This window comes from Cebidichthys violaceus, unplaced genomic scaffold (assembly GCF_023349555.1).
Source record: "Cebidichthys violaceus isolate CVI_PGR_0920_01 unplaced genomic scaffold, fCebVio1.0.p SCAF_38, whole genome shotgun sequence".
Classification (NCBI taxonomy): domain Eukaryota; kingdom Metazoa; phylum Chordata; class Actinopteri; order Perciformes; family Stichaeidae; genus Cebidichthys; species Cebidichthys violaceus.
In genome coordinates this window covers 1,862,817-1,887,093 of record NW_027176572.1, presented here as the reverse complement: position 1 = coordinate 1,887,093, position 24,277 = coordinate 1,862,817, and the positions used below count along the sequence as shown (strand labels likewise).

Genomic DNA, 24,277 nt, shown 5'->3' with positions numbered 1-24,277 from the left:
GATTTCTTTTGACAAGAACTGAATCTCTGCAGGGAAACAACGCTGGATTTAATCTGCAGCATTTACACGAAAAACATTTTTGAATCTGATCTGGTAAAATCCAGCAATGACGTGACAGAATATAACAGAGATTACAGTGTGATGACGAATCAAGGAGAGTTGTGAAAGGAAAGATGAGAGAGAGAGAATCTGAAAGGAGGATGAGAGAACAAGGAGGGTGGAAGATGATGCAGAGATAAACGAAGAGTCTCTTCTTTCTGTTCTGTGATACATATTTTTTTTGCTGTTTCATGGTGAAGGAGGTCAGCAGGCGGAGGGCCCAGTTCTTCTTCTTCAGGACAATAAAGGCGCTCCTCCATCCTCCTCCTCTTCCTCGGTCTTTGTCTGCGTTCCCAGAAGGTGAGACCGAGCCTGAAAGAAGTTTTGTTTCGGGGCGAGGTTTATAAATGGATCAAAGCCTCCTCCATCCCGCTCATCTTCTCACACATCCTTCTCCAGACGATGCTGCGCGACTCGGACGGAGCGGTGAGTCTTTTTATCTCCAAGTCTGGCGGCAGTTCAGGTTGTCTGGGAAATAAACGAGTTTGGTTTTAAAGCCAAAATCCACTCGTTGTTTTGAGCACATTTCTCTAAAGAAATTCAACAAAAAAATATTGTTTGCATAAAGATTTAGAATTCTTCTTTTCCAAATATTTTGTATTTAAACTTAAGGCATAAATATCTAAATATTTCAGTTAATTTTTTTGGTCTTAGTCTTGAGTTTATCTACGACCAGAAGAGGTGACATTTGGTAAATAAATTGATATTTTTAAATATGTATTACATTAATGGAAGATTTAAGTTAAAAAAAGTGCAGCATTCAGAGAAGTTACAGGAAAAGTGTGACGATGAAAGTCGCAGCTGCACATTTTAAAATTCCGAGTGTGTCGTATCACAGCTTTGTTCCATTATTCATTTTACACTTTGACCACATTTACACTGAGTCACTTCATGTGTCTCAGTTATAGCAAAGAGTAAATGCATCGGAAGAGGCGACACATCTTTGGTTAGATTAAGGAACCAGCACTGGATGTTTAGATCGGAGGGGAATCTTTTACATCAAAGTCCCCCCCCGTAAGAGACCTGGTTGGGTCTTCGATGGGAACTCAAGGGGGAGCTTCATGGCCTTGAAGGACTAGACTACTGGATGAGGACTCACACGAGACACGTAGACACAGGCTCAGACGCTTCGAAGACATCCTTGGAAGAATTGGAATCTGATTGCTAGCGGGAGTTAAAAAAAAGGTGTAAATGCAACTGTAAGTTACACCGGAATTAAATAAAACCTGCTCCAGTGATTTCCATGCATACGATCATCCAGAAGGCTGTTGTTTATCTGATCCCTGATCAGTTGAAACCACTAAAGATTCTGTGTCGGTGAGGGAGCAGCGCAAGTGAAAGCTGTGAAGATGAAACAACTTTAGTCTTGATTCGTTTGTCTTCGTTTATGGATGTAGATGTCTTTGTTGTAGCGTTCTTCTTCTTCTTCTTCTTCTTCTTCTTCTTCTTCTTCTTCTTCTTCTTCTGCTTGTGTTTTTGTCAGTTAGGGTCAATCTTAATGCACATAAAGCCCCAAAAACAGAGACAGACTGTAATCAGATTTGTGATTCTGCAGAAAGAAATGTGACTAAATGTAAAAGAAAGAGCGTTAGATCTCATCTGGACTTCATGTGCACATGAGACACTTGTCAGGTGAGGACATTTGACCTGTTTCAGATCCAAATCACTTTGATTTAAAATCATTCTCAGACACAGAGTGTCAGTATTCTGAAATAAACTAATAGATTAGGAGGAAATGACGGACAAACAGAATGAACACTAACATACTGAATGACGTGTAAAGATGCAGATCGTTCCCAGTGTTATGATCTCACCTTCTTGCCCCATCATCCTCCTCTTCCTCCAGATGTTGTTGTCCTGGCTGCTGGGACTCCTCGTCCTCTCCTCCCTCTGCTCAGCCATGTTTGAAACCGCTGAGAGCAGTGGAGATTACCTCAACACCTACAACATGACTAATTCGTCTGAGTCCTCCGAGTCCTCTGACTCGTCTGAGTCGTCTTGGTTGTCTGAGACTCCCATGTCCCACATGGCCCGCATGTCCCCCGTAGAACCGTGGCCACCCAACAACATGACTGATATGACCCGGATGCCCGGAGCCCCCGACTCGCCGTTGTTCCCAATGACTTCCATCTGCGACATGCTGTGGAACGCGCCGGTACCGCCGACCCTCGACCAGATTCCCTTTTTCTGCCTCTGTTCGCACTGTAAGGGCACCGTGGGGCCCAAAGGAGACAGAGGAGACCGGGGCCTTCCAGGTACGTAGACCACTTTGAAACACCTGTTTGGTCCCGAGACCCCTTGTCGTCCAGATATCAGACCTGTTTGGTTGTGATCACTGCCAGGTGTTGAGGTAAAAAGGTATAAAGAGTGCTCTGATGCTGCAAGACATAGATTCATGTGAGCAGAGATTCATTCAGACAGCAACAGATGCTAAGGCCAAAAAAGATGAGCAAAATATCCAGATATATTAAATGCGGAATGGGAAGAAGGTCAAGAGAAAGATGCACCAACCTAAAGACACGAAAGAATCTACTGAGAAATAAGAAAAGAAAGATGCACTTCATGAGTCAGATGTTTCAGCGAAGGTTTGGAAACAAGTTTCTTCAATGTTGTTAATGTTTAATCAAAATTGAATCAGTTCACATGGAGGTTCTACTGAACCACTGGCCTCTGCAGGAAAAGTGAGGACTGAGATATAAATATCAAAAGAGTCAGTGAAGCAAAGCACCAACAGCACAAGGCCTGACTGTAATCTGTGATCAGGTGCACCTGGGAGTCCCGGGAGAAGAGGAATGATGGGGTTCCCTGGTCCTCCAGGATTCACAGGCAGTCAAGGGATGAAGGGTGAGTGACAAGTCAAGAAGTCTCCATCACTTCACTGGTAACTATAAGAGTTGTCAAAGAGGAAAGTCTTAAGCCTTCTCTTAAATGTGGGGAGTGTGTCTGCCCCCCAGACTGAACCTGGAAACTGGTTTCACAACGTATCCTCAATAAAACATGAACTCTGTGTGTCTGAATGAAGGTCACTTTGTGTTAATATTTCTGTCTCTGTCTGTGGTTACAGGTCAGAAGGGAGACTTCGGGGAGAAAGGGAGTCCCGGCGCTGTCGGTCTCACCGGCATGAAGGGCCAGCGGGGCTTCAAAGGTCTGCTTCGATCGGTCTTATATGTAAAGGATCACTCTATGTGAAGGGTTACTAGTGTTACATGAAGAGCACTATCTCATAGACGTCTTGATTTCTCACCGTTTCAAAGGTAAAACTGATTTAACATTGCAATGGTTTAGGTTTGACTGGGTTTAGGCACAAACACGACTGAGGAAGGACGCTAATTCACACCCAGGGCAGGAGGAAGCCCAACAAACAGCGTGTTGATTTGTTGATGTTGATTTTTTTGTGTGGTTATTTTAACCAGCTTCCGCCGGCTTCACAACGGCGAGTATAGACTGAGCTTAACTTTTTGTAGGATATCATCGTATGAAGATACGTTGTGGGCAGAGAGCGTCTTGTTGACCCATCCGTTCATTCAGACCTCCAGCCTCTGCAGAATTTATGGCTCTATGTGTCTATATATCTTATCCTCCTTGGCTACTGACAGACAACAGTCAGGGAGCTTTGTCTGCTGAATATCAGCATATATTGTACATCAAAATGTAATGCAAATATTCTTAATGTGTGTCTCCAGGAGAAAAAGGGGACCAAGGAATGAAAGGCCCACCAGGATCAGAGGGCCCCCAGGGCGAAACTGGTACATGCCCTGCCTCCTGTGAGAGTCTACCAGGTCCCCCTGGGGAACAAGGAGTCCCTGGACCAGCCGGAACCCGGGGTCTTCCTGGGGTCCAAGGACCTATGGGACACAATGGTATTGTGGGGAATAAGGGGGACAAGGGTATGCCCGGTGACTCCGGGATGAACGGCCAGAAGGGTGATCAAGGTGAGCAGGGGTTGTGCGAGTGCACGGATGGGGCAGACGGCGCTGATGGGAAACAGGGAGAACAGGGGGGTAAAGGGGACAAAGGTGACACTGGTGCCCAGGGTGTTCAGGGCCCCATCGGGATAAAAGGTGAAGAGGGCAGTATGGGTCTCATGGGGATGCCTGGGCCCTGCTCCCCGGCCATCCAATCAGCATTCTGTGCATCTCTCAACCAGTCGTTTCCTGCTCCAAACTGGCCCGTTCCTTTCCAACGCATCCACCTCAACATGCAGGGGCACTTCGACACATTCATAAGCATATACACCGCCCCCATCAACGGCACCTACGTCTTCACCTTCAACCTGGCCGTCAGTGGAAAGCCTCTTAAGGTCGGCCTGTTCCTAAACTTCTCCCCAGTAGTCAAATTAACAGAAGTAACCATCCCATCCACCATCAGCCACACCGTCATCCTCCACCTCTCCATGAGAGACAGGGTGTGGCTGCAGGTAAGGGACTCCACCACTAACGGCATGTTCACCGGCGCTGAGAGCAGCAGCACGTTCTCAGGGTATCTGATGTACCCCGACTCCTGCCAAATGCCCCGAAGACGAGAATTTCTTAATAGCGAACCAACATTCACGCCGCATGGCTTCAACTGGGGCAGCCCCACCCCCACCCCCACCACCCATCCACCACAGTAGGCTCCAGTCAGTCGCGATATAGATGGAGCATCCTCACACACCCAATCACAGTGTCTCTATAACTGCAAGTTTTAAAGGAGGGGTATTCACCTTATGCTGCCCCTGCCCATTTCCCCCCTTCTAGTTTGAATGCATTTGTATTTGTTCTTCCGGTTTAGCGCTAGCAGGGCTGTAAGGGGCGACCGTGGCAAACTGGGTTAAGAGGGTCGTCTGGTAACCGCAAGGGCGACGGTTGGATCCTTGGCTGGGATGTGTCCAGTGCCGAAGTGTCGACAGCTCTAATAACGTCGGCTTAAATATCCAAATAGCCAGTATTTTGATAAACTGAGTACACATTGGGAATATAAATGCTCTCTCACTTGTAAAACTAGTGAAATGTAAAAACAGTTATTTTGGCGTTGAAAGGATGATGAAGCTGGTGACGCAAAGCAAAATAATCGTACTTTAATACTAAAATGGAAGTTCAAAATGATCTTCAGGCAAAGAATATAGTCAATTCTGTCCCACAGAACATTTCGGTGGTATTCAATATTGAATAGTCTGGGTCGTTCTGGACGTGGTCTTTGGTAGTTGAGTCTGGTAGGAGGTAAAAGGCTGTTGTTACACTGCAACTTATCAAGTCTGTTGCAAGTCATGCAATTGTTTGAATCCCAATGAATCTGTTGATATGCTGTGACTTCTCCTCTAGCGCCACCATGAGGTTGACTTTTGTAGTTTTGGGTTAAACATCTCAACAACTGTTGGACGGATTGCCATGAATTGTGGTTCCAACATTCATGTTCCCCTGAGGATGAATTGCAACATCTTTGGTCATCCTCTGACTTTTCATTTAGCGTTATCATCAGGTCATCTTTTTAGATTTTTTTTTTTCAGTGTGTGTCCTAATAAAGTCAAACCAGCATGGAAACCAAACAAAGACACAAAATAAAACATATTTAAAGAAATGAAAACAAACAGATTAAGCAGGGAAAAAAAACCTTTTAAATGTGGAGATACATTCACTCTCATGATTGAATACTCACTGAAATATGAAAATGCATGTAGGCTTACAGGCTTACTTGATTGTCACTTACTTTAATAAATGGCTCGACCGCTGAGCAGGTCGTTGACTTTTACAGTTGGCGTAGAGGTTCAGACCTGCTCTAGATGTTTTAAAAACACTTTGCATCCTCAGAGTAAATATATCTTTCAGCTTTCTGCAGCATAGTATTAGAGCCTTTATGATTACAAATGCTGATGCATGAAGTTTGACGCTTTGAGTTATGTGTTAAATTGCAACCAAAGCCGCCGCTTCAAACGCAAGTCCGCCGAAAATTTTGTTTTAGTGATTTTATTTCAGACAAAAGCGACAGAGTCGAGTTTGACAAACTATACAGAAGATTCATAAAACCTGCAGCCTTCTCACTGGACACATGTCCAGTCAACAGTTGTTTCCCGTGTTGATGGAAGGAAGATCAGAAAGTATTCATCCTGAATCGGTGTTGGCTAATAAATCCTTAATTTTGCTCTCGCTAGAAACCGCTTTCCAAGGAAGGAAATACTCAAAAACAGTCTTATTGTTTGGAAAACTTAACAAATGTTGCGGGTCGATCCGTGTTGCCAGATTGTTGTGTTGGTGTGCCGGTAGACAAACATTTGGCGGTTGGGTTTGAAAATCTTGTGGAAGCAATATTACCAACCATAGCTGTCATTTTATGGTTTAAAATGAATGAAACGTCATCGTGTCCACTCACTCTTATTACTGACTGATTTAATTTGAGAAAATATTTGATTGACATGACTTGTATTCCATCAGCGTTGGGATAACGGAGGACCCGATTACCTGGACGTCATCATCATTGACGTTGACAAGAGGATTGGTGTATTTGGTTTGTCTCATTGCACTCTGCAACATTACATCTTTAGTTATTCGATGCAGGTATGAGGCTTATGATGTGTTTTATGTTTTTTTTATGTGTTTCTGGCGCGGTCATGATTTGGGGGTTTTACTGAATTGAAGATGTGATCGGGCTGGAAATTCTTCTTCGGTGCCAGAACACGGCTGACATTCAGCCACCAGTGACGATAGCCAAAACTACGAATAACACTCGTATTTGTAAGACAGTGTGAGATTACAAGTACAAAAACATCCCCTTTAAACCCCTGCAGTTTGATTGTCACAGTGCAGTTTATGTCATCGAGCACTTTGGTTTAAAGAGTCAAGAATCACCAATTTGTTCTCAAATAAATCTGCCAAACAAAAGAGCGCTCGATTTAGCGGCGGAGATCGTAATAGACATTTTGCTTCTCTTGATAGAAGATGTGAATATGTGTGAATCAACGTCGTGAGTAAGAGCAAAATCAGGAAGAGTTTGATGAGACAAAGGTTTGATTAGGATGTTTAAACAGCAGGTGATCAGGTGACGCTGTGAAAGAAAGAAGATGTCATGAACAGGTAGTGGGGCTGGACTGTTCAGAGGATTATGGGGAAAGCAGTGCAAAGTGCAAAATTCTCCATTAAACGTGTTAAAAGGGTCAAATAATTTCCATCTTCATCCAGTTTAAATTCATAAAAGTCTTGTTTGAAGAAAGAAGCTAGCTGTTGGAGTGAGAGCTTTTCACCTGTTTAACTGCTTTCAAGAAAACGTAGATACCAGTGCAGATAGTCTGGGAACGAGTGGAATCATTTCACTTACATCATACGACATATATACACCTTTTATTATTTTTACTTTTATCAATCAAAGAAAACGCCTGGATTTACATGAAAACCAATGATTCATAAAACAATCATAAACATCAAAAAAGAAGCTTCGACACCTCCAGTGTTTTCTGGACACGTGATTGGACGATACAGAGACGATCAGACTTGTGGGCATTACAGGGAAGAAGCATCATCTTCAGTGTTTACAGCGCTCATGTCGTTGTGCGTCACACGCTGTCATTGTGGTTTTTGTCTGAAATTAAAAGACTCTCCTGAGGTTTTTTTTGTCCGATTGTTTCTTCTGCGACTTTAATGTTTTTCATTCTTCATACAATATCAGATCATCTTATTCTCTTCTCCTCTTTTAAAGGTCCCCAAAAAAAACCTTCCTCCATGCCAGTGTTTTGGCTCATTTTGCAAAAAGAGAAAAACAAGTTTAATTAAATCTCAAGTAAAGAAGTTCAAATGAAACACCACAGGATGGTTTACATGTTTTACTTCCTCCCATTCCTTCATCATTTCAAGTGTTAATTGTAAAAAGTTATTTCTTAATCATGTTGTTCGTTCATCTCCATTAAAACACTGTAGTTTATCCCACATACGCCGTCCTGCTGACACAAATACTCTCAAGTATTGATGTGGATTTATTCCGCTGCTGAAAATAGTCCCCAACTAATGCAATATTTCCTTCTGTTTGTTTGACTTTAATGAGCCTTTTTTAAAACAAACTCATGAAACAATGCTGTGGGACCAAACATTGCATATCTGTCTGTGAAATCCATAGCTCTGGATTCCTGATAAATGTCTTTTTATTTTCTAGATCAAGTGCACGTTTCAGAGTGACCTGCACACCTGTGTACTGATCAAGCTGTTTAATCAGCGTGTTGATGTGCAACACCTGTCAGGTGGAGGGTTGATCTCGACTCACTGACACAATTTGAGAGAAATAAACCTTTTGTGTGCGTAGAACAAAAATATACGAAAGTATTTTATTTTATTTGAAGATTTTTGTCTTCAGTAAGAACCGAGGAAGTAAGAAAGTATTTAGAGATAAAGTAAAGAATAATATTGACACCAGACTAGTCTTCTTTAAACTATATCTTTAAAGGGGAGACACAACTTGTAAATAGTTAAAAAAATTTAACTGATATCAGCATGAAAGTTCACCAGTTCATTACTGACATTAAGATAATCATTTTTTAATATAACAAAGTAGGCATTATGTGCACATTTGCACATATTTCCAGAGCAGAAAAGTGAACATTGGATAAATCCAGGTTCAAAATTCTTATTTCATGTTGTTGACATATTAGAGTTAAAGGTTTTTACAGAGAGGATTTTATAATATCTCTTTGTATCACTTCATAAATCAAATAAATCAATGTTTTTATTTCTAAATGTAGTATAAATGAGTGTGTGAGTGGTGTGTGGACAAACCCCTCAGTAGAAAGCTTCAGCACACAGAGAGGAATGAAGGTGTGAAGTTTGGTGGATGTCAGAACTACTGAAGAGGAGATTTCTGTATCAGAGTGTGAGAAAAACTCCATGTATAGAAAAGCTCCTTTAAAGAGACGTTTAGTTAAAGTCCAGACATTTAGAAGAGTCTCCAGGTGAAGAGGGTCACAACATGAACTAGTAGATATCACCATCACACTTCACCACTTCATCACTCACAGCAACACCAGCAGTTATTGTGGTACAAGTTCTCTGAAATGTGATGTTTGAATATGCAAATGAAGCAGTATGTAATAGTAACTTTTGGTAAATTTAGGAGAAATCTACACAAACAAAGTAGTAAAATAAATGTTTTCTTTCCACTCTGAAAGAAGATGTGTTATGGAAGCAAAACATTGCAGGGCATGAAAAATCAATGCATTACACCAAAAAAGAGCAGCTTAGTGCATGAACGAAACAATCTTCTTTTATTGTCACAGAGTTCAAACTGCACAGTCGCACATCACATCGTCTTTTACTGCCAGATAATGTTTAGCTTTTACAGAGTTATAGATGTTGCTACTGTAAATCTGAAGTTCAGTTTTACAGTACGCATCTTTACATTCTGAACTCAGGGAGGATGTGATAATCACTGTCACAAACATCACAAAGACCACTTGTTCTCAGATTGTAGAAAAGGAACAGACGACTAATGTTATTGATACTTCAGATCTAAAAATGCAGTTAAGAGTCACAAATGACCTGCGCTACTGAAAAAGCACAAACAACTGTTTACCAATGACTTTACAAAGATTCATCCGGTATTCTATCTAAGGACCATACCGATGGTTTTACATGTTAGCCAAGAGAAATCATCTTTGAATGCGATTTAACAACAACATTAAATGTTTATTCGCTTCCAGCCTCAATATTACTATTCAGAACATATTCAGACACTGCAGTCTGCCAACAAGTCGACACACATGGACCTTGTATATCAGCCTAGTCGCCAGGAAGTGTTGGTATTGTAAGTATTCTGCAAACCAATGGATACAGTGAATGTTAACGTTTCAGAACCACAAATACATTTAATGCATTTATGTTTCATATCAGTTTCGTGTCCCGCTTGCACACAATGCCACATGGTTAACGTGAAACAATTGTTAAGGTTTATGCAACAAAACAATTTGGTTAAGGTTCAAAAGAAAAGATCATGGTTCATATTAAAATACTAACATAACGTAACAACGTAACAACATCAAGTAAAAACCTAAAGTAACAGTTGTAACATCGTAAGTACCATAAATAACCAACAACCACCCGTAGTGGACTTCCTTATGTAACGAAACAGAGCAAGCATAAAGTCAATGCACTTTTAGTTCACACGGGACACCAACAGTGTCCTGTGTTTCTTCAACCTTCTCGCTTGTTTAACTCATTATTTTACCACGTAACTTTAAAAAATGCTCTGACCCAATGCGAAAACGTTGACATTGAACGTATCCGCGGTTTGCAACATACAAAACATTTTGGGCAGATAATAGCAGGTTCCACTAGCTGCATCCAGACTGAATGGTTGAGTCCCTCCAGCTCTCACTGACCACACTTACTAAAAGTGTAAGAAGATGCTTCCAGCAGACTCTTTTGGAGACGAGATGGTGGACATAGTGGAGCATTTAGCAGCTAAAGAGACAGATACTTCCCTCAGGAGGATGAATCTGCTGGATGTGAGGAAAAGCATCTGATAGCTAAAATGATAGCTTTAACACAAAGATGAGACAATGATATTTGAGGGCTGTCATTTTGTTTTGGAGCCTTTCTGCTTCTACTTTAGGTACTTTCTGAAGTACGCCTAAGTTGTACTAAAACATGCAAAAACACAGGTATGGTCCTTTGAATTAAGTCTCAACTTAACACAAACTCTGAGGCGAGTTCCAGCCATCATCACTCTGGTTGAATCTCTTTCTTTATTTCTCTTTGGGTGCGATGTCGTCACCGCCCGACACGTTTCCATCTTCGTCCTCGTCATCGATCATCCCCTTCAGGTACGAGCGCTTGAACTCCTGGAACTCCATCTCCTCCTCCATCTCACTGCAGATGACAGCAGTGTTAGAGAAGAGCTGCTAGCATTTTACATCATAGCTGAAGACAGACTTCAACTGCAGTGAAACAGACATGAAGCGACCTTCAACCAAGCAGAGACCTTTGACTTCCAACCTCATCTGGATTATTACATATTTTACGGCTCACCACATTAATTTACCATTTGTTTGCAGTATTTGATTAGTTGTTAGCACAGACTGTGTATAAGACGTAGACGTAGTCATCGTGACGTAGATAGACCCGTCTGCCAAACATGATGGCAAACACACCTGTTTTTTTTCTCAGAATCATGTAATCCTGTTCTTTATTGTTAAGTAACATTGGAAATCTTTAAACTGCGAATAGAGAATTGGGAAAACACTTCTGGAAGCAGCAAGTCCTTTGAGTTGAGCGACTTCACATCATTGTCTGTGTTTCTACGACCAGCTTCAACCTTAGCAGAGGTCTGATAAACCAGAACAGTATTTTCCTTTTAACTGTTTGAAATTTCAACGAAACTGACAAAATGTAATAAAGAAAAAAAACGGCACGAAAGTTCCAAAAGCAAAATACAAACATAGGAAGGTTACCACTGCCGATGAAGATACGGGGATGTTAACAGGAGCTAATAGCGTAAAAGACAAAAAGCAAATGAAGTGATAAAGATCCTGAAAACATGATCTTGTCCTAAGGATGCTGGAGGACATTTACACCAAGCATCACGACAAACACATCAATGTCTGTCCTCAGGCACAAAGAGGAGTCAGAATGTCCCGTTCATACATTCATTCATTCATTCATTCATTTCAACTCCGACAGACAGATTCAAAAACATTCAAAGTAATGAATTCCTTTAATCGTTGCTTGGAAAACCATCTTACCTCTCCTTCACTGTTGGCGGCAATAAAGAAAGAAAAGACATCGAACACCAGAAAGTTAAGTTGGTCGACTTCCTTTCATCCGACTATGAAAATCATGTTTAAACACATTTATGTACATATAGCTATTTTAGAGTAAATAATGCTGTTAACAGTAGGATGGTTGGATGGATGGGTGTGTTGTTTCCTTACCTGCATCAGGTTTGGGATGCATCAGTTTGAAGGGAACTTCCAGACCGACCTCACTGCATTACAAACCAAAACAAAGTGTTTCTCACGGCGCCTTTATTAATGAATTAATACACAGTGCATGATGTAACAACTATATTATTTTGTCACTTTCTACTATTCTACTTACTACTATTGATGAAAACAAGTCGACATGAACTCACCTTGATCCCATCATCCTGAGAACACGACGGAGACAAAGATGAAAATTGGAACAGAGAGAATTAAAAATTATGTTGAATGTTTTGATTTTAACAAAACAAACAAAGACAGCAAACATTTGAAAGATGGCAACAGTCAGGAGGCGGTGAGTTCAAACTCAATCCAAAATAATTAAGGTTTACATCCATCAGTTACAGAACAACATGATGATTCATTAGGAGTCTTTGAGTTTCTCTCTCTTTTAGCTCTGTTTTTGGTCTCCACCACCATATCTAGCTAGTCTCTAACTGTGTCTGTGCCTTTTTGCCGTCAAAAAAATAAATAAAAAATGCTTGAATTTATGCTTGAATGAGGTGGAGAAGTTGGTGTATTGATGAAATCAAAATGCAACAAAGTGCAATGGACATAGAGCTAATAGATAAATGATGATGTTCACAAAGAATGAGAAAAAGTGAGATCTGGTGGAGCGATGAGGAGGCTGTAACCTTCCTTTCATTAATACATGAAGCTAACAGAAATGTCATATTTCCATCAGGTTTTCTAATATTAAATGTCTTTTCTGGGAAACACACACACACACACACACACACACACACACACACACACACTTGTGACTGACCCTCCGACGATGAGCTTCACCATGATTCTGTATGAAACCATGATCCCCATAACTTCCTTCAGCACACCGTCTTTGACACTAAAAGTGAAAAACAAACACTTCTGATAAAAGACATAATAATACTCAATAACTGAGCTGTCATGTAGAAGGCTGTTCTCATGCAGCATCTGTACCTAGTCCTCGGAAAATGAATGCACTGTAAATTGTAGATATCCAAAGAAATACATTTACATGTAAGTATGGATCAACAATTTTTTTTATTTCACCCAGGAGACCGCTGTTTGTGCTCCTTGTGAAACGAGAAGTCAGTAGTTTTATTGCTTAAACCTGACCAAGAAGTTCACAATCTATTCCTTAACTTAACTGAGTAGTTTTGATGCTTAAAACTAGCTAGTTTGTTGTCTTACCCTAGCTGAGTAGTTTTGTTTCCCCAAACAAAACTAAGTATAATCTTTTCCTAAACTTGCTTAGGTGTCTTTTTTACGTAAATCTCACTAAGCAATCTTGTTGCCTAAATCTAACTAAAAACTAACAAAGTATTTTACAATCTTGAGTTCTGTTGCTTAAACATAACTAAGTATTTCCTTATCTTTACCTGAACTTACATTACTAGTTTTGTTACCTTATCCTAACTAACTAGTGTTATTGCCCAATTCTAACCAAGTATTTCACTTTATTTTCCTAAATGTAACTAATGCGTTTTGTTGCTTAACCCTAACCAAGTATTTCACAATCATTTCCTTAACTTTACTAAGTAGTGTTGTGGCCTAAACATGACTAAATAGTTTTGTTAGCTAAACTTCACTAAGTAGTGCTGTGGCTAAAACTGAATAGTTTTGTTCCATAAACCTAACTAAGTAGATTTGTTACCTAAACCTAACTAAGTAGTTTTGTTACCTAAACCTGACTAAGTAGTTTTGTTAACTAAACCTAACTAAGTAGTTTTGTTACCTAAACCTAACTAAGTAGATTTGTTACCTAAACCTAACTAAGTAGATGTATTGCCTGTACCTATCTACAGGATCTACGGGATCCACCTAACCTAATGTCTTTTAAAGAGGCTGGATGTGTTGCTCACATGCTCGATGACGCCAGGTTGGTGTCTTCATGCTTCAGCTTGCCGTCCAGAGCGATGCCCCTCCTCTCTCTGTTGTTGGCCAGCAGAGGCAGCAAGGTGTAGACTTTCTGCAGGGTCGCTCCAGGAGACACCGAATCCCTGAGACACAAATGAGCATTAAACTTTAGTAGAAAACACAGAATACAGCAACCAAGAGGCTAACCAACATAAAACAATAATGTATAATGATCTCTCCATGATTTTATTAGAGAGCATCCAAATCTTAAATGTCCTCCAGCTAACTTTGTCTTTTTTCGTCTGAAAAAGCTTTGAGGAATGTTAAAAAATTAGGGAAGCTAAACCAGGAAGTGTAATAAAAACATAATGAGGAGCAATTTTCCTCCACTGTAACATTAAAATTGACGTCATGCATACTCAAAACAAAATTATGAACCAAAGAGACTTCTGTAGTTTTCCTACTAATACAATTATTTTATTGAGACAGAAGAACAAACCTTTAAGATTAATCACATTGTGCTTTGAACATTTTTCAAAAGTCATTATTGTCATCAAATAAAAGTTATAGTGACAGTATTACCTTAAAGTTAAAGTTATATCATGAAAATGAAGTACAGACAAATCAATCAATCAATTAACTGTAAATACAAAGATTATTTTTTCCAACTGCATGTAGAGAAAATATCTCAAGAAAATAAAAATAAAACATTGAGGCAAGCTAAAACCATGTTCATTTAAATGTTAATGTATTTGTTAGGAATTGTCTGTTTATTATCATATTTTTAAGAAAAACTTTGGTTTATTAAAAATATCTGAGAGCTGGGAACAAGGTGACATCACTAAAGAAACTGTGTGAACACAACTACAATAAGTACAGCAGTCAAAGTTGAAGCAGGAAGTCAGTCTGTAAACAATGATGTTAAAAAAGGTTTGGGTCATTTCATCCACAAGAACCATATTTCAAAGAAAGAGTTATTTAAGGATGTTGAAAGTTTAGCTGTTAAAAGGCATCTTCATCTTCATCATCTATATCTGTTGTTCTACAGTCACAGAGACCTTCACTGGTAAAACCTTCACTTCATCATCAGTACTTATGAATGGAAACAGTCTCTCAGTGAAAGTGTGTGTGAAGGTGTGTATGTGTGTGTTGGTTTCAGGATCAGAGAACGACAGCTTTCCTCTGTTCCAGTCCAGATTCACTCTGATCCTCTGGATCTCCTTCTGGACTTTGAGAACAGTGAGTTTATCTGAAGATGGAGAGTCAGCCATGTAATCACCTGACCAGAACAATATTTTCCATAATCCAGACCGTATAACTCTCTTCCTCTGGACAGACTCTTCTAACACACCCAGAGACCAGACTGTACTGTCTCCAACCTGGACGTCCCAGATGTGAGTCCCTGAGTTAAATCCCTCAGAACCCAGAACAGAGCAGTCACCATCAAACCTCTCTGGATTATCAGGAAGCTGCTGTTTGTCTCCTGGTCTCACACTGGTCAGATCTTCAGACAGGATGAGGACTGAATCAGCAGTGTTTGGGTCCAGAACCACAGGAGTGTAGGAGACCATGTCCTTCATCTTGCTCCAGATGTTGAAGGACAGGTTGCCCAGGTGTTTGGCCTGGTCTATCAGAGCTCCTGAGAGCAGCTGTGGATCCTCCAGCAGGGGGTGCTGCTGGACTCTTTCCACTGCAGCTTTGTAGTTGTTCAGGAATGAGACGTTTTCAGCTCTCAGCTCGTCCTCTGTGTCTCTGACTGTGTCTGAAAGAGCTGCTATCTCTCTGCTCAGAGCCTCCATCTTCTCCTTCATCATCTGACTCTTCTGCTCCTCTTCCTCCCTCAGTGCAGCCATCCTGGCCTCCTCTTCCTCCTCTAGAAACTGGTGAAGCTTCTTAAACTGCTCCTGAATCTGCCTCTCTGCGTGTCGGGCCTGGACCTTCATGTGTTCTGCTGTTTGATCAAACTTCTCTTGAACTTCTTTAAAAACCTTTAGCTTCTCCTTTAAGGGCTCCAGAGCTTCCTGAAGGTTCTTCTTGTGTTGTGGAGCAGCTTCATCGATGGGTCTGAATCTGTGGTCGCTGTGTTTCTCTGAATCTCTGCAGACGAGACACACCGGCTGCTGATGGTCCAGACAGAAGAGTTTGAGTTTCTCAGAGTGCAGACTGCAGAGAGTCTCTGAAGCTCTCTGGTCTCTCTGCTGTAAGAAAGTCTCACACAGGTTCTTCAAAGTGAAGTTAGGAGGTATTAAATCCTTTGAATGTCTTCTCTTACAAACTGGACACTCTTGGACTTCCTTCTCCGTCCACCAGTTCTGCAGACAGACTCTACAGAAGTTGTGGCAACATGACAGGATGACGGGATCTTTAAAGACCTCACAGCAGACAGAACAGCAGAGATCTTCCTCTAACATGGAAGCCATTTAGTCCGTGAGTGAAGCTGTGAACTCAGCAGACAAGTATCAGCCAGTTGTTCTTCACTCCTTCGTCTCTTGAGATTCCACTTGTTGAACTTTCTTCTTGTGAGTCTCCAGCAGGTCTAAGCGGCAGTACTCCAGTCTTCCCTCCTGTAGTTCTCCTTTCTCAGTCTGAATTGAAAATTAGTTGTCAAAGTGAATTTGTCATCTGTCTTTTTGTCAGTGCGTCTCTTCTCAGTGAGGCAGAATACTCGTATCAGTTTCCCGGTTCATCTCAGGTTAGTGTGATCTTTATCAGTCCAGAGGTCAGTTTTATTCCGTGTGATGAAGCAATAGAACTTACAGACCACGTGGTCCTTCTTCTGTTAATGTTCACCAAGGTCTAAAAGTCTAGGGAGTGTAATTCCAATGTGTTGCTCTCTGAATACTCTGGGCTAGAAGTAGTTATAAAATCTGATTCTTAGCTGTTTATTTGAGCACTAAAGTCAAAACCCAGGTTCCAGTTATTGCTATCAGTATTGGTCGAGCAGCTTTTGCAGGTTAACAATCATATTAACAAATAATCTCTTATCAAACGATGCAAAAATTCATTATTAGTCAGCATCATACAATAGAGAGTAATTAACAGCTTTTAACTTTGGTCAGATAACGAGTTAGTGACCCTCGTACTCTATCACATTTTTATTACTATATTTTATTTCTCAAAGCTGAAGTCTATCAAAGAAGGTCAACACTCATCAATCATTTTGACTAAAAAAGGCACAAACGTCCATGTTTGAGGTGCATCTTTCTTTCTTCCTTCATATTCAAAACCTGTCTTAATGATTGTGGCTGTTAAAGTTATATTTATATTTCCTTTGCAGTTTGTTTATACAACCAGAAAACTGTCATAGAAATATATAGTTTCCTGATGTGACAGAGCATGAAGTCAGCTTTTCTTTATGTTACAGACAAAAGAACACACTGATTTAGATCTACAGACATGTGATGATGAAACCTCTCTTTGTAATTTAGTAAAATGTAGTTTGTTCTGTGCTTTACCCAGGTTCCTCGATGGCCACAGATTTGACGTAGCTGTCATTGGAGTACAACACCACCGTGGCGACCTGATCCACTGAGGAGGACGAGAAGGAACATGACTTCCATTTACACTTGTTCATGCAACAATAATTTCAAACATTTAGCTTCTCTGGCTTCATGCAACTTAAATACATCTGTGCATGTTTAAAGTAAAGAGCGTCCCTCCTCTAAGAGTGGATATAATATGAGCAGTCATGTTTACCAGAGACGATGACGTTCTTGATGTTTTTGCTGGAGTTGTTTGTGACGCTGACGTGCACTTTGACGGGCTCACCATGGTAGTATGTCTGGAAACAAGATGCAAGGTCAGAGAGCTTAAACAACACATCATCTTTTCATCCTACTGACAATGCATGAGGTTATTTCAAGGTAATTACAAAGTGCTTTACAAATATCTAGTTAACAAGCTGAGATAGAGAAATAACAAAAAACACAGAGTTAAAACAGTGTTTATTAGAGGATATAAAAGGCAACACTTATAGAATAGAAGAATAGATGGGCTTGAATCACAACAACTCTGCCGTATTTGATCAAACTGCTAGGTTTTATTTTGTCCTTTCGGATGGAGGTGAGATGAGTTATATATATGAGGATAATGTGCATCAGCCATGAAGAAGATGCTGCAGCTGGTTTTGAAATAGTATGACTTTCCTGACTGACGGCTGCTGAAAAACTGAAAGACAAACATTCACAACATCATGTTACAGGCTAAAGATAATAATAGAAAAGAAACGCACCTCTTTGTCCAGACTGGCCTTGACATGAAGCGGTTTGTCCGACATGACAAAGTCCCTAGTGGTTTCAACAGATGGTGCCACTCCCTCATTCTCTGGAGCATATTGAACCTTCCTGATCATCAGCTTCACTGAGCTCCTGTTGGACAAAGAAGAGAAAAACTAATTTATAGATTAAAACAAAATTATAAAGTTGACAATAATGTTGAAATATTGAGATTATAACTGAAATGTTGAGAATAAACTCGAGATGAAGTGAATGAAGTTGAAATGCTAAGAATAATGTTGAAAAGTTAAAAAACATGTTGGAAAGTTAGAAATACTGTTAAGAAATTGTGGATAAAGTTGAAATGTTGAGAATAACGTTTATATGTTGAGCATAGCGTTAAAATGTTGCAATATTGTTGAAATAACGTTCAAAATGTTGAAGAGAAAGTTTAAATTTTGAAAATAATGTTGAAATGTTAGAAAAGAGGTTGAAATGTTGATTATGAAGTTAAAACGTTAGAATAATGTTGAAAAGTTGTTAAAGAAGTTCAAATGTTGAGTATTACATTGAAACGTTGAGAACAAAATTTAAATGTTGACAATAATGTTGAAATGTTGAGATTAAAACTGAAATGTAGAGAATAAACTTGAGATGTTGTTAATGAAGTTGAAATGTTGAGCATAACATTTATATATTGACCACAGCGTTAAAATGTTGACAATATTGTTGAAATGTTGGAAATAACGTTCAAAATGTTGAAAAGAAAGTTGAAATTTTGAAAATATTGTTGAAATGGGAGATAAAATGTTTAAATGTTGAATTATGAAGTTAGAATAATGTTGAAAAGTTCAGAAATTTGTTTAAAAAATGTTAAAAAGTTGAAATGTTGAAAAGAACATTAAAATATTCAGCCTTACGTTAAATTGTTGATAATAATGTTGAGAACAAAGATGACATGTTGAGAATAACATTGGAATGTTTACAATAACGTTGAAATGTTGAGAATAAAGTCGAAATGTTGAGAATAAAGTCGAAATGTTGAGAATAAAGTTGAAATGTTGAGAATAAAGTTGAAATGTTAAGAATAATGTTGAAATGTTAAGAATAATGTTGAAATGTTAAGAATAATGTTGAAATGTTAAGAATAAAGTTGAAATGTTAACGATAATGTTGAAATCTTAAGAATAATGTTGAACTGTTAAGAATAATGTTGAAATGTTATGAAGTTTTATTGTTGAATATAAATAAAACTACCAGAATTAGTGCAAACAATGACATTTTGACTTTCTTCTCTGAATTCAAAATGAAAGAATATTTTCCCCTATGTTTGGCCCTTATCCTCTTCCGTAGAGGACAGAGTAGATGAGACTCACCGTTTGCGTATTTTAGCGTCCTGACTCTCAGCGCTGAACGCTTTGATCTCAAACTCCACGGCACATTGCTACAGAAGAAGAGAGAACAGACGTCACCGACCTGTGATGCGTCTACTTCTTCAGTACCATGTTAGATTCCCGGGATCTTACCTTGCCGACATCATGGGGTGATGGCTGAAGAGCCACTGAGCAAGGCAGGTTGTCAGGAAACTGAGAGGACAAGAACACAAAGTCATCAGACTTTACATTGTGCTTTTTGAGCTGATACTGATACAGAGATAAAATCAGTAGTTCATTTCATTTCATTTATTTTGCACAATTCAAACAATAACATTAAAAATAAACAACCATAACAGAGATAAATGATAAAGTGTGTAGTCTGGAGTTGGGACACTCATTTTGTGTCTCTTTGTGGTTGTTTTGCTTGTTTTCATAGTCATTGTGGTATCTTGGTTATTTTTTTATGTCTATTTGTAGTTTTGTGTTTATTTGTGGTCATTTTGTGTCTCTTTGTAGTTGTTTTGTGTTTATTTGTGGTCATTTTGAGTCTCTTCCTGGTCGGTACGTGTCTCTTTTAGAGACATTGTCGGTGAAGGTCAGGATCATTTCCCTGCTGGATGTTTGGTTTCATTAAAGTAACATTTTAAATGCAGGACTATATTCTGAAGTGTTTCACGGTGGTAACAAGTTTCTTCTTCCCGTCAGTGCAGCTGTTATAGAAGCACCCTCGTGCAGCGTGATCTCTCGTCTCACCTCGAAGAAGAACGGGTGGGCGTCGTCTCCCAGCTTGCGCAGCAGTCTGGCCTGCGTCCTGGTGTGGACTCCCTTCTCGCGGTCCTGCAGAGGCGGGTACACCTGGCGGGTGGACAGGTACAGCTCCCTGCGGAAGGCGATTCCCATCACGTCCATGTCGTCTCTGCCGTACCGAAAGGTGCAGGACAGGGTGACGAACACTGGAGGACAGAGGACAGAGGACAGACGATGTCTCTGAGCTGATCACAAGTCTGTCTGTGATTTTTGTTTTGACAACCGCTGTAAATTACATTTGTTTAGGCCACACATACTTTTAACAAAGTAATATACATTAATAGAAGTACACAGCCAATAAAATATTCATCAATAGCTAAATTGTGAAGGTGTCCTCTATGATGAGATGTAACATGGAAACAATCATTTCAAAATAAAGGCAAGTAAAGTGGAGAATACAACATTTTCAAAGATAGATAGATACAAGGGAGATGTTTCTAAAGTGAACAAAACTTAAAAAATATATATTTAGATTCAGTGAGGATCTGAATGAAAATATACAGAAAATATCTGTAATTCTGTCTGCAAGTAAATCATTTGTACCGCCTTAGATCTATCAGGGGAAAATTAAACTTCATATGGAGAGACTGAGACTCAAAACAACACAAGAGGCTTCAGTTGTCTCATGAAATAAATCTTTCTTCATGTATTAGAAGATGTGCAAGGTGAACTTTGAAATCAACGTCCTGTAATAACACACAGTGGTGTGTTCAGGTACTGACCTTTCCTCCCCTGCAGAGCCTCATGATCGATGAGGATGACACCATCTAGTGGTAAAAAAGGTCAAAGAGCTTTTAAATTGACTTCAACAATAAGGGCTGCACAATGATATCATATATTATATATTATGTATAATATGTTCATTTTGTTACTGGTGGATGTTTATTAGTGAGGTAACTCACCCACTGGATCCACAGAGTCGACTCGGTCCACAAAGTCTCTTCTCCCCATGTAGACGCCAACCTTTAAAAGCAGAGTTGATTATTGTTTTACATGTTTTAAAGAAAAGTAAATTTGTTTTTAACGCGGCTGAGACCTGCAGTAGAATCAGCAGCTCTCTCGGGTTTAATCTGCATCTTTTTATTATTTCTCATCAGTCCTCACGACATCAAATCCACATTAATAACATCTCTATTTTAAAACAGACAGTAATTAAAACCTTAAACGTTAAGTTAATTAGATATTCTACCAGGTTTTAGACGGACAGCCAGCTGATGTAATAATTATATGTAAACACAAGATATTCATGTTGCTGTAATCTGAAAAGCTTTAATCAGCGTGTTTCATTTTGTCAGATTGAAAACACAGACGTGTAACAGAACTTAAACCTGAAGACCTTTGTGCGTTAAACGTCTAAGTTCAAACATTTATAGAACAGCAACATGTAACCCGACATGAAGCTGTCGATCGAACTCACGCTGTGACTTTGAGTCGACCTCCTGAGGATCAGCTGATCAGCTTTATGTGATTAAATTCAGTGAAAGATCAACATTTACTGATCCGCTGTGTCCGAGCATGAAACATGTGATGCAGCAGTAAGGTTCCTGTTCCTTTAAAACGCTGCACAAATGAATCTAAAGGCACGTTTATTTCATTTAATTAGTTTATTTCATTTAATTAGTTTATTTCATTTAATTTGTGCAACATTTTATTAAATAAATATATATTTAAATAAACCTGTTTATTGTTACTCGTGGTTGTGGTGTCTTTTGTGTCTCTGCTCTGAGGTCGCCCTGTGTTTCCTGTTTTATTTTGTAGTACTCTCTTTTTGAAACACGTAGAAAACGGTTACAGACACAAACTCAATGCTGCTCGTTCAAATATGAACATCTTTACACACCGGGGAGTTTTTATCATGCGATAAATTCACCCGTCAACATGTCTTTATGGAATTCCCTGCATGTGAAAACCTTCTTGATTCTCATGATTTCAGATGTTTCACTCACCGACTTGTCTTTGCAAATCTTCTTGAAAACGACATTTTTTGGACTCATGTTGGTTCAGAGAGCAGCGAGTCAGCGGAGCCTGAGAGAGAAAGAGACACAAGCTTCTCATGAGCGACTTCATGATTCATATCTCAGATAATAATAGTTCAGAACACGAAGGACTTGAACTAAAACAACTCGTGTTTGACACGATACTCAGAGCCTTCAACCTGGTTTGAGCCCAAGGAAACTGACGATATCATTCTGCATAATGAGTATTTTATTTTTGGTACTTAAGTATATTTAAATTTTTTTACTTAAAGTTACTACAATGAACATTCATTTAGTGTTGACTCTGTCGCCCCCTGTGGACTAAAGCTGTAGTGTCTCTCAGCACCAGAGTCCCTTTAGAAAACCTTTCATTCTACAGCAGCAGGGTCTGACAGTCTGACCCTCTCAGTCCTGGTTCTGGTTCTCCCGTTGCCTCCCTTTCCCTCCAGCGGGTCCAGCAATACTTTCTCTTGTTTCTTTAGATCAACTGAAAACATCTGTCAGTGATGTAATCATCGTCTTCACCGCAGACGGAGGAAGTTGATGGAGCTCATTTCAGATTTACACGACTAAACACAAACCGGAGAGACTCACCTGTAGTTTACTGCAGTGATGAAGATGAGCTGTGATGAAGATGAGCTGTTGGACCAGACGGTCGTCGGTCAGAGAGGCTCTATAAGTAAACACCTGCTGTCCGTCACGGCCGCCCTCTGCCCTCCGTCAGCCAATCAGGTGATCCGGCTGTGAACTCTGACCAACCTCCTCCTCCTCTTCCTCTTCCTCCTCCTCCTCCTCCTCCTCCTCCTCCTCAAACCACAACATCCAGACAGACGGACCGACTTCCTGTGAATGAGCCGACTGAGAGGATTGACGCTGGTTCCCCTTCAGTCAGCACAACCAGTCGGATTAGAGAGAGAACACACACAACTACAATAAATATAATATATGTAAAAACATACAAATATTATGCAAAAATGTGGCACACAGAAAAAGATTAACCCCACAACAAAAAAGGTAAATAGATAATAAATAATAACAATATAAATAGGGATAATAATAATACAAACAATGATAGCAAGAACAATTATTATTATTATAACAATAATACTAATTATGTTAATAATACTATTAACAATACAAATGACAATAATATTATAAATATTGATATCACTAAATAATAACACTAATAATAATAATCAATTACAAATACATATTAATAATAATTATTGTTATGTTAATAATACTAGTAACAATAATAATAAATAATGACTAATACATTTAAAAACAAACGATCAATTTGAAGTGATGTTTTAAAGTTATCTGGTTATTTCTTTCAAACTGGTTACATACTTTTATTTTGTTTGTATCTGTTGGTCAACGTCCTTGTTAGCTCTGTTGTATAAGAAACCTTCTGAGATATGGTTTTATTTGTGTTCTTGTCACATATGAGCTTTTGTAAATGTGGGTTGTCTCACATTATACTAACAATGAAACCACAACGTGGTGTTGACCACCAGGTCTTGTGGTCTAAGGTCCCGTTTGTTGGACTCATGGATATTACAAACTACATCACTCACTCTGTTCTTTAGCTACATTGATGTAGTTAATGTGTGTGTCCACCATTGACAGGATTTTCATCCTGTGACTATTTCACAAACTACCACAGGATGAGCCTCACGTTAGAGGTAGTAACCAATCACAGCACAGGAGGGCGGGACTAAGCGGAACACTCTTTGTCTTTAGTCGGGATGTGAACGGGCAGAAGACACCGAGATGTGTTCAGGCTTCGGTGTGAAGGTTGAGCAGCAGGTTTGATCCAGACTTCAGTTGGTGTGAGGAGGTCTATAGATAGACAGAGAGGTGCAGCTCTAATCCACAGAGTTCTGCCCGTCAGCAGGTAAACAGACAGGTGGATTACCGACCTGCAGCGCATTAATCATCATTATTACACAGGAGATTACTGCACACACACACACACACACACACACACACACACACACACACACACTGTATGTAAACGCGTGTGGAATGAAC

The 24,277-nt window shown here is 39.6% G+C and overlaps 3 protein-coding genes across 3 annotated transcripts; 1 reads left to right on the top strand and 2 right to left on the bottom strand.

Annotated features, from left to right (window-relative positions):
- The first annotated feature begins 1,882 nt into the window (after window positions 1–1,882).
- LOC137884350 (inner ear-specific collagen-like) lies at window positions 1,883–4,711 on the top strand. Its single transcript, XM_068726130.1, has 4 exons — window positions 1,883–2,354; window positions 2,863–2,943; window positions 3,164–3,244; window positions 3,783–4,711. The coding sequence occupies exons 1-4, from the start codon at window positions 1,883–1,885 to the stop codon at window positions 4,709–4,711; spliced, it is 1,563 nt and encodes a 520-aa protein (XP_068582231.1).
- Window positions 4,712–9,293: 4,582 nt separating this feature from the next.
- Window positions 9,294–22,261, bottom strand: saga (S-antigen; retina and pineal gland (arrestin) a). Its single transcript, XM_068726178.1, has 15 exons — window positions 22,214–22,261; window positions 21,170–21,230; window positions 20,990–21,034; window positions 20,214–20,413; window positions 19,611–19,670; window positions 19,461–19,528; window positions 18,102–18,237; window positions 17,567–17,651; window positions 17,326–17,398; window positions 13,876–14,013; window positions 12,798–12,875; window positions 12,181–12,195; window positions 11,981–12,033; window positions 11,792–11,801; window positions 9,294–10,919 (listed from the first exon to the last, which is right to left on the bottom strand). Exons 1-15 carry the CDS (start codon window positions 22,259–22,261, stop codon window positions 10,796–10,798), a joined length of 1,194 nt encoding a protein of 397 aa, XP_068582279.1. The 3' UTR covers window positions 9,294–10,795.
- LOC137884385 (nuclear factor 7, brain-like) lies at window positions 14,325–16,544 on the bottom strand. Its single transcript, XM_068726169.1, has one exon. The coding sequence runs from the start codon at window positions 16,288–16,290 to the stop codon at window positions 14,899–14,901; it is 1,392 nt and encodes a 463-aa protein (XP_068582270.1). The 5' UTR covers window positions 16,291–16,544; the 3' UTR covers window positions 14,325–14,898.
- Window positions 22,262–24,277: the final 2,016 nt, after the last annotated feature.